The following is a 10,631-nucleotide window of genomic DNA, read 5'->3' on the forward strand; positions in this document are numbered from 1 at the left end:
CAAACTGTAGCATAGTCTGTGTTAGTTTGTATAATCACCTTTATTTTAGTATCAAACTGTAGCATAGTGTATGTTAGTTTTGTATAATCACCTTTATTTTAGTATCAAACTATAGCATAGTCTGTGTTAGTTTTGTATAATCACCTTTATTTTAGTATCAAACTGTAGCATAGTCTGTGTTAGTTTGTATAATCACCTTTATTTTAGTATCAAACTGTAGCATAGTCTGTGTTAGTTTGTATAATCACCTTTATTTTAGTATCAAACTGTAACATGGTCTGACAGTCTGTGTTAATTTTGTACAATTACCTTTGCTTTAGTATCAAACTGTAGCATAGTCTGACAGTCTGTGCTAACTTTAAGTTTTGAAGGAAGTCTTCGCTCTTGAAGGCTACTTTTTCGGCTGCTTGATTGTGTCTGAATGGAAGTAGACGATTGTTTCCTCATAGGTGACTGCAACATTTTTTTCAAGTTCTCATTTTCTTCATCGTCAACGTAGTCACTGGTAGCCTCGGGTTCGGTAATATCTCGTAGTGTTGAAAGTCCGCTATCTGAGCGATATGAATACCAAAATTTACAACAAAAGTTTCAAAACAACGCAACAAACATCAGCTGGTTCGACCATTTTGAAATATAACCTATTTACTTCTGTGAATGGCAAAATTCTTACTCTTGCGAATACATACAAACAAGAAATAAAAAATACAATAACATTTGGCTTTAAAAATCGAAATATTCAATGGCCGTAAGCATTTATTTCATGAACACTGGCTTCATTTGGTTACTTTTTATAATTCTCGTTTGGTGTTTGTTTTTGTCTAGTTTCATCTCAGTGATCCCTACACAATAAAAAAGAAGAGATCCTGTACTCTCTTGGTATTTCGCGAGTGGTAAGTTGCGAACTCGCAAGCTGCTGTGAAGAAGTTTTCTGCCTCAAGCCCACTTCGTTATGGCAGTGTACATAAATATGTCTATGTACACAAGTTGGTCAGCAGTAAGCTTGCGTACTTACAGCGCTAAAATTCGGAATTCGATTCCTGTGGTGGCCAGAGTGCAGGTAGTTCGTGGTGTATAGTCCTACGCTAAAACAAACAAACAGGTGCGTTTATACGTGTGAAAAAAATCGTTGTTTTACCAAGACGCAATACTTTGAACACTCCTAGATAGTAAGTCTGGCACTTTAATGTCATGAGTTGTTAAACCATGTTTAAAGCTCATCGTAAAACTTCAACCTCCCACAACAAAGGGGTATTTTTAGAGGATTTTACACGATAGTTCTCTAAAAGGTTTCTAACCCGTGAGCTATTCTCCAGTACAGAAATGATTTCAGCGAAGATCAGAGAATAAATTGCACGCCTAGTTATTTGATACAGAAATTTTTATTTAGCAAATCCGTCATCACAACACGAAAAAAAATTTTGGAATTGAAATTAGATCCTTAAAACCTTTAAGACAGTTTGTCTCAATCTCAATATGTTGTTAAGATAGTATTACAACGAAAACTATTTTTCTTCCAAAAACTCTAGGTAAAACAACGCTGGCTATGCCAGACGCTTATAAAAAGGAAATTTAAGCCTAATAACTAAGTTAAACTATTATAACTTATAACAAAAGTACTGAAACATAATACGTCCTCTACTGTATCAAATAAAATATTTAATAACGAATAAATTGTGAAAATAAGAAATAATTTAAACATTGTTGTTCGGTTTCATGATTCTTAGTCCAGTTTATGGCAAGACATGTTTATACAACTTCAAAAAACAAGCGAAATCATTTTAATTATATCTTCTGTTGACAGACTCATGTTTCCAAATACTGTTAAAATAAATGCTTACATTCATACAGCACGTAATATATTTTTGGTATGTCGTAGCATAACCATTAGTTTCGACAAAATATATGTACGTTCGTATTTACCATAGGTTAACTTTGGCCTTTAAAACACTCACCAAAGTCATCAACGAAACTGTCCATTTTGTATGTGATATCGTTGTCTAAACCACTAGAGGTCAGTGACATCTGGCGATACTTATCAACATCTTCCGTCAGAGAATAATCGTAATCTTCTTCTTCTTCTATATCTATTGCCGATCTTAAAACAATAAAATTGAGTTTTATCGGTATTTCCATTGTAGTAATAAAAATATTCTAACGCCATTTTTAAAAACAACAGTTATAAAAATTCCACCTTTCGATTGTATTTAAACAAATCTAATTAAAACCACGCAGAATATTAAACTACCTATAATTAGTTTCAAATCGTTTGAGCACGAATATAAGAAAGGACACAAATTACAGAACTTACTGTTTCGTTTTAAGAAATCCAATAGGAGACGCTTCAGCACATAGGTAATCACCAATGATTGATCCCCTTTTATCAAGTCTGGTGTGAGATGCTTTCTAAGCAAAGTAGTAATAAAAATAAAGTTCAGATTATTGCTTTTAGGACTATATTCTACGCATACATCACTCAAATCACGTGGGATCGGATCATGTATGGTGTTCCGTAAGATGAGAAATAGTAAAATGGACATGGAAAATAATAACCAAAAGTTATTGTAATGTCGATATTTATGTAATACAGACAGTGAGTTTAAATGACACACAGAGAACAAAATATCGTAAAATACTAAATGAATTGCTCATTTCAGCCACAAGAAGCAGTCGTATATTGCTTAACTAGATTAATATAACAAAACCTGTTGGTGGATCACGTTTAAAGACTGTGAAGTGATGATTCAAAATGCATTTTAAAAAGATACGTATAAAAATAGAAGCATATTGAAGAAATTATGGGCATTTAGAAATACTGGCCTCGTCAAATTAATTATAATCATGCTTCGCCACCTTGTAAAAGGCGTTCACACCATAACAAAACAGTATCACCAGTTAAACTAGCCATATTTTTCCAAACTATACCTTTACTATACCTTTTACTGACTTACCCTTATATATTATAATTTTCCTTGAGACCTGACTCAAGCTTCAGATAAATTCAACAAAACACTGGATATATAAGAAAGACTAAAAGTCATATAAAACTAGAATTACACTTAATCACCACCAAAGCGATATAACCCAAATACTGTCTTTAACCTATCACCTTATCCTATTCAAAATTAGACAAATCTATAAAAATAATGGATTGTGTTGTGTTTTAAAATTTATTTCCTACGTTACATTTGTTTATCACCTGAGTTCTTAATAAATATTAAGTAAACATATTTATTTTACTCTGTATTTATTATTCTACATTACATTATGTTCTTATCTTCTACGAGTTTTTATTCTGAGATTATATGTCCTTTTAACTATTTTTAACAACCATTTTTACGTATTTAACCAATTTTTTTCATTAATCTATATCATTTATTAAAATAAGTAATCCACATGTCACTACAGTGCATACAGATAAAACACAATGAAAACGAACAAATACAGGTTACCCAAAACCATAGTCTGCAATTAAATGTTTTTGCCTACGACTTTGAAAAACGCAGTTGACAGTTTGTTAGGTAAACCTTTGTTCCTTTTATTTAAACTAGCATAAAATACCCGCACTCCTCTGCGGGTTAAAATACTCCCTTATGATTCACAGAAGCCTCAGCGTACCCGCTTAAGCTCAACAATTATCCTCAATAATTTCCATAGCTACCCCTAAGGGTCTAATCTGAAAAAAAGAAAAAATCATGTTAGGACACTCGCCCGTGGTACCTGAACAATTATGCTAAGTTTGGGTGCCCGATCTCTTGTGAACGGGTATGAACACAGTTTCAAACAAGGCATCCTCAGGATCCCGGATGAAGCCAAGAACACAAATTCCGATGTCAGATTCGGATCCAGTAACACTGAAAATCTACTCCTAAACACTTATCACACCTGGATGACCTTTCCGGCGCGTATTAGCCCCCCCTCGGGAGGTGGCTACGTCATATAGATAAGGACACCCCCGGGCCACCCTGAGTCCATCTGCCAAGTTTGGACCTGCTTACTCGGAAATGATGGGAAGAGTTCGCGAACAACAAATTCACAAACATACAACATGGTAATTTACGTTTCAGTTTTTCATGCTCGAGATCAAGAACCAGAGTAATTACCTTATTTACTACTGATAGGCTTAAGGTTTAAAAACTTAGTTTCAAGGTTCAGTGCTAGATCTGTGGTGTAAAAAACTACGTCTAGACTTTGTACCGACTAAGTAGAGAACAGGGGTTCTTCTATGATATCTTTCAATTTCCATTAGTGTATTGGAAATCTTCGGTGGTAGAATTTCAAAAAATCTACTAATTGCCATTTTAACTGACTTATTTTAGTGTTATTTTATTCATTTCGGGTGGAAACTACTGCTACAATTAAAAGTTAAACTAACCTTTAAATGAAGAAAGAACTTCCGGGTAGTGGAAGTGCGAGGTAACATTGAATATCTTAAGCTAATTAATCTTAAATATTAATAAATCTAAATGAAAAGCAACATTCCTAATATTTTGATACAAAGATAAAAGTCATTCGATTAATTAATAAAAACATTTTGTAATCATCAGCATCAGTTACCTTCTTTAGAGATTAAAGTTGGAGCTAAGCGTAGTGTGCTTCTAGCTTTTATAGATAAATTATGTGGGGGGGGGGGGTCCTTTATTTTAGAAATAAAATTTTTTATATTTTATGTCTATATGAAATACATTTTCTATCCAGTGTCTTGGATTTACTGTCTCAAAGTCTAAGCTCAAAAGAAACACACTTTAGTAAGGTCCCGAAGCGTGGTTTATTGTAACTTGTCCTTAGTTCCCTTAATTAAATAATTATCAAGTATAAAGTTAACATATCTCATTGCTAAGCCACCAATTAATAACGATACAAAGGGAAAAGTAAGTAATGTTTTCTCTAGAGAAATTGGCATCAGGGATTTAATTATTTCATTATAATGAAGGGTTTAGGTTGTAAATAATATACTAAACTCCATGACGAAAACATGCGAGTACTCCAAGACACTGGCAGTTTTATTAGGTGCACGTGCACTACAACATGAGTAAGAACTCAACTGTAACACTAATTTTGTGATATGAATTTGCTTCGTCATCAACAACCTTCTTTAAGTTGTTGTTGATATCCTGTACAAGAACAGCAAGAATCGAGCTATAACACTTACTTTGTTATACGTTTCAACATCTACAACCTCCCTTAAGTTGTCGTTGGTATCTTGAAGCCTCTTGTTAGCGTCACTGTCAGGAGGAAATATAGAAGACGTTTTAACTCTTAGCAAAACTGCGACTGTTTAAAAAATTAATCTTACACTGAAAATCTAATCTCATTCCTACAAAGATGTAGTAGTAACTTCTTTATTGTCTTAATTTCATGATGTCATTCAGTTAAAACGATGTATACATTAAAAAAATAAATAGCCAATTCCAAATTTACATTAATCATGCTAAAATTTCATATAATGAAAATAATTTGAATACTTTATCTGTGTTGTTCTTTATTTCCAGGTTAAATTTTTTTTGGAGCCAAGAGTTTCATACAAAAGTATTAAAAATTACAAAATCTCACCTATTGTTAAATTTTCTAATTACAAGAAAAATTAAGCAAACAATAAATTTAAATCTCTGTAACTTAAAGTTCAGTAACTGAAATAAGATACGCGATTTAGTACAAAGCCCAATTTGTTAGATTGGGAAGATTAACGTTACATTGAACAGTGTTGCCCTCTTTATCCTAACAGCTAATAACTTTGAAATTTAGAGTTCGATTCTTGTGATGGGCACATCACTGATAGCCCATGGTGGAGTTTGTGCTTAAAAACAAGAAAAGCCAGAAATTGAACAATATGAGATTGGAGTTAATCATTACTTTAAATTAAAGTATTTATTTAAAAGTAATTTCACATAATTATTTGTTCTTGGTCCATTGCGATATTACTGATTTATCATGAAACTTCCTAATGTTGTACTTACTGTAGAAGGTGAAGCTGTCTGCTAAGCTGATCATGTTCGTGTAAAATATCCAAAACTCGCTCTCTTTCACTGCGTGGAAATATTGGTAAATAAAGAATTATCTATTTAAAACAATCATCTCAAACAATTATCAGGATGTTGTACAAACAAAACGCATTATGTTGTTATGTTCGACATTTAAATGCACACAGTAAATAATCGTTAATATTAAAACTTTTGCGCCGTATAAGTATCTTTAGTTATGTAATGTGATGTTATTAGTGAAGAAGCTTCATAAAAAACACTTTAAATCAACATTAATCTTAAGATGGAAATGTTACAAAACACCTGTATTTTAAAATAGCCTTAAATTTGAATTAAGATGTGTCTTCTGAACAAAACTTTAACGGCATTTTAGATTCGTATGTTGTTTGAATTTTGTTTAAGATTTAATCCACTAAAATCAGCTAACGTTAAGATAAATGAAATTTAAAAAACTGAAACTAGTAAACTACGTGTTAAATTTTATAGCAATGGAAAACGATTTGAGTTGTTAAAAATTGATTTATTGCACCTGATTAATTCGCGACATTTCTCTTCATATTGACTCCTCAATTGCGCAATTTCGCTCCTCATTAAGGCCACGCTGGTTTGAGTGTCCATTAAGGACATTCGAAGTTGACGATTTTCGTGTACAGAATCTTCGAGCTTGGTACGGATTTCTGATAGTTTGCCTTCTTTAATAGGATCTTGGCTAGATTTCAGCCATGAATCCACCTGGTGAAAATTCAAGTAATTATGATAGCAAATATGCATTAACATGAATAAACTAAATTCAATATAGAAAACAAAACAGCAAAAAATAATTGAAAAACTTTATGAGAAACTAATGGTTTTATGAAGCATTGACTTGATTTGTTTCAAAGATCGACAACCTAACAAATCTTTGCTGAGTGGATATTAATCAATTCTGTCATAAGGATTTACTTACTGCAGCGTTCAATTGTTTGTAATCTCCAGTTTCTAATATTTCAAAATGTTTTTTTTTAAACCTGCATATTACAGTCATAGGTTTGATATCACGTGTAGCATTGTTAATCAAGGCCGGAATAACTAGAAATATTTATATTGCAAGGAGTTTCCCTCCTTTATTTTTTTTTATTCAAAATGATTTATTGAATACAAAAAACTTTAGAAAAAATATAAATTCCAATCTGTTAATCGTACCGTGTTCCCAGTTTTCAGATGGGATGAAAGATATGTGACGACTCGGGTTTTGACCATTGTACATAAAGACAATATATACATACATGTATATTAGCAATGAAGTCACCCCCCCTGGCGGGTCAGTAGTAAATTTACGGATTAAACTGCAGGGTTTGTTTGATTCGCCGCGGTGAAGTTTGTTGTTGTTTTTTTTAATTTCGCGCAAAGCTACACGAAGGCTATCTGCGCTATCCGTCCCTACTTTAGCAGTGTAAGACTAGAGGGAAGGCAGCTAGTCATCACCACCCACCGCCAACTCTTGGGCTACTCTTTTACCAACGAATAGTGGTATTGACCGTCACAATATAACGCCCCCACGGCTAAAAGGGCGAACATGTTTGGTGTGACGGGGATCCCAACCCTCACCGCGGTGAACAGAACGCAGATATAATTTTAGATAGCTTTGTGCCGAAAAAAAGAAAAGAGAAAAAAACAGCTTTAAAGTTCGAAATATGTAAGCGGCCGAAATATTTGTTTTATTTTACCATCGCGCTCTTTAATAAAAACGTTCGGTCACTGAGCGATTTCGAACTTAGTACTAACATATATACTCTTTGATTAAACTCGTAAGTTCTGAAGAAACAAAAGGTTTCGAAATTATTATCACTGAAACACAAGAGCTTTATCACACCTTTTCAAACAAAGACAGGTGCGCGTGGAGCTCGTCCATTTCGGCATCCATCTTCAGTTTCAATGAGCGACGTTCAGCTTCCACTTCTGCTTGAGCCTGTTACGAAAACATATTTATTGGGTTTTACGAGATCGTTATAGAAAACAAATATATATATATATATATATACAAAGATAAAACAGTCATTGATATGTGACTTGGTTAATGTTTTCTATATTAGCATTTTTTTCTGTATTCGACTTGTACATACAAGTCGAAGTTTTTAAGTAGTCGTTCAGCTTCTTTCTAATTTTGTTATATAGATTATATCAATGTACTTCAATGAAGTAGACACGCACGAAATATGCATACGTATTTGTTACGAGAATGTTCCAGACAAAATGTTATCAAGAAACTACTTGAGTTGTAGCTAATATAGTAAAGGTTTAGTTATATAGTTATTTAGATTTCATTCACCGGCGATGAAACAAAACAAATAAACTGTAATGAGTATATTTCAAAATGATTTGAGTGACTTTATTTATTTTTAAAATACGGTATTTGTATTTTGTAGTTATGGCAAAGCTACTTGGGGTATCTACCGCAGTCCAGTTTTGAACTACTGACTAGAGGGAAGACAGCCAGTCATTAGCACCCTACCGCCCATCATCTATGTTAAAGGATTGACTGGCACTCTTTTTAACGCATCCACAAGTTAAATTATAGAGAATATTTTATGGTATTGCAGGGACTACATCCAGACCTCTATCACAGGGTAAACCATCGTCTTTAAAACATATAGGGTATATCATTGTTAAAAGTACTTCTAGAAACGACTAGAAGTCGAATATAAACATACAACTAAGAAAAAAATAAATTCCTTGTTAAGTAGTTATCATTACAACATCTCAGAAACATGGGCTAAATGGCCAGATCAGAAACCCCAAAGTTCAGTCAGGTAACTAGAGGGAAAATAACAAACAGCACCCGCCGCCTATTTTTAACCGAATAGTGATATTAACATTAACATTTATAACGTACCCACACCTGAAAGTGCTGTACTTGCTCAGGTCAAAGGTATAGTGCAGAACCGAGCTTAAGAACTCCTGATTAGCAGCACGGTCCTAATGTAAAGCTACAATTCAAGTGTTGATACACCACTTAGCAGTACATTAATATTTCCTGTATTAATAAGATGTTTCTTAGAAAACTAATACAATATTGTTGTTCTTAATAATAGTTCTTCTCATTACGAAAGATAAAACCCCGAATTCAGTATTCTTCAAAAATTTTGCACAAACTTTCTGAGGATATTTTACATGAAAGCCCATTTTTTGGGCCACCCTCTACACTACGTTGGCACAAAAAAAAAACAAAAAAACATATTACTATTGACATTTTGCATGGGAATGTATTGTAAACGACACATAACATATTTATTCAAGAACAATATACCAGCAACGAAGTCACAGAAAACACTTCCAAAATGAGTATTTGTTTTTAATTCATTACCTGTTTCTTTGCCTGAAGCTCAACATCTTTTACTTGATTATCGAGTTCCTCTTCTAATCTGTGTAGATGTCGCTCGTGTTCTTTTTTCTCCCTGAATTATGACAGTATATTTTCAGAACTAAGTTTTTAATTCTTCATAAAGCAAAACAGCTTGAGACTGAAGTATTTTATCCATACAAGTGTATTTCATACAAGCTAATCGTGTTATCGAAATATAACTACCATAACAATGTAAAAACCATTACGTGCCCTAAAGTTTCTGGACCATGAGGATCTATAATTTAACGTGTTATATAAGACAATATTTTTAACAAAGATTATTTAAACAACAAAGATTTATATCTTTGATATAAGTTTAAAATCATAAAAAACATTTTTGGTTTAATACACACGTATGACCAAATTAATAATTATTATTTTTTATTTCCGCTTCTTTGTAAATTTAGATGTAATACTTAAAATCCACCTAACTTTTACAAATTTATTCCTCATTTATGCTTCATTAAATTCCAATATGAAAAGCTTGTACATCGTAATTTGTTATGGGTTTTATTGGAGAAATTTAAGGAAAACACACACACACACACACAGTAGATGTCATCCTCATTATATTTTCCCCTTAGTTAACTTCTCTAGTGAACTTGTGATTTTGAAAATTTCAAGAAATTTAGACTTAGATTTTGTTTCTTTCATACTGAGTTAATCATACTTAATCATGCGGCAGTGGATATTAGTTGCGAAATTCTGAAACAAACTGAATATAATCAGATTTTTTACCTTTTCCAGGAACTCTCTAATTGTTCATTCTCTTCCTGAAGTTTTCTGACATTTTCAAGTAAATCTCCAATCACCGTTTCGAAGTACTTCACTAAGTGTGGACGTTCAGTTGTCTGGAGCTCTTTGTACAGAGATAACAACTTTTCTTCACTGAAAGAGAAAAATGTAGACGTAGAAGCTAAAAACAAACAAAAAACTTTATAATTTCAATGAATGTGGTGCTTCATCTTGTATTATATTCGAAATGTGGATACCTTTTTTGGATCACCCTGTACACTACGTTACCATATTATTTTTTTTAGTGATTTGTTTTAACATTCCGAAATTATACAATATTATGTTCAAAGTATTGACATTAATTACACAGGCCTGCGAATGTAAACTTCATAAAAAGTTGATTTGGTTTTAATAACGGATTTTCCATAATTTAGCTACGCAGATTTCGAAAACAATATTAATTTTTTTCTATCACGTAAGGACTTTTTACAAATCGGGAAGAAAAGAGAACTCTTACTTAGATCAAATTATTATTT

The 10,631-nt window shown here is 32.7% G+C and overlaps 1 protein-coding gene across 3 annotated transcripts in view; it reads right to left on the reverse strand.

Moving 5' to 3' along the window:
• LOC106468146 (ras and EF-hand domain-containing protein homolog) overlaps positions 1-10,631 on the reverse strand; it is a 30,216-nt gene that overhangs the window by 11,507 nt on the left and 8,078 nt on the right. For all 3 annotated transcript variants that reach the window (XM_022397187.1, XM_022397171.1, XM_022397180.1), the window contains 9 exons: positions 10,099-10,248; positions 9,322-9,412; positions 7,831-7,926; positions 6,508-6,710; positions 5,955-6,023; positions 5,150-5,222; positions 2,309-2,403; positions 1,953-2,095; positions 310-551 (listed from right to left, as the gene is read on the reverse strand). In XM_022397187.1, coding sequence (XP_022252895.1) covers positions 310-551; positions 1,953-2,095; positions 2,309-2,403; positions 5,150-5,222; positions 5,955-6,023; positions 6,508-6,710; positions 7,831-7,926; positions 9,322-9,412; positions 10,099-10,248 — 1,162 coding nt within the window. The remainder of the gene's footprint in view (positions 1-309; positions 552-1,952; positions 2,096-2,308; positions 2,404-5,149; positions 5,223-5,954; positions 6,024-6,507; positions 6,711-7,830; positions 7,927-9,321; positions 9,413-10,098; positions 10,249-10,631) is intronic.

This window comes from Limulus polyphemus, unplaced genomic scaffold (assembly GCF_000517525.1).
Source record: "Limulus polyphemus unplaced genomic scaffold, Limulus_polyphemus-2.1.2 Scaffold86, whole genome shotgun sequence".
Classification (NCBI taxonomy): Eukaryota; Metazoa; Arthropoda; class Merostomata; order Xiphosura; family Limulidae; genus Limulus; species Limulus polyphemus.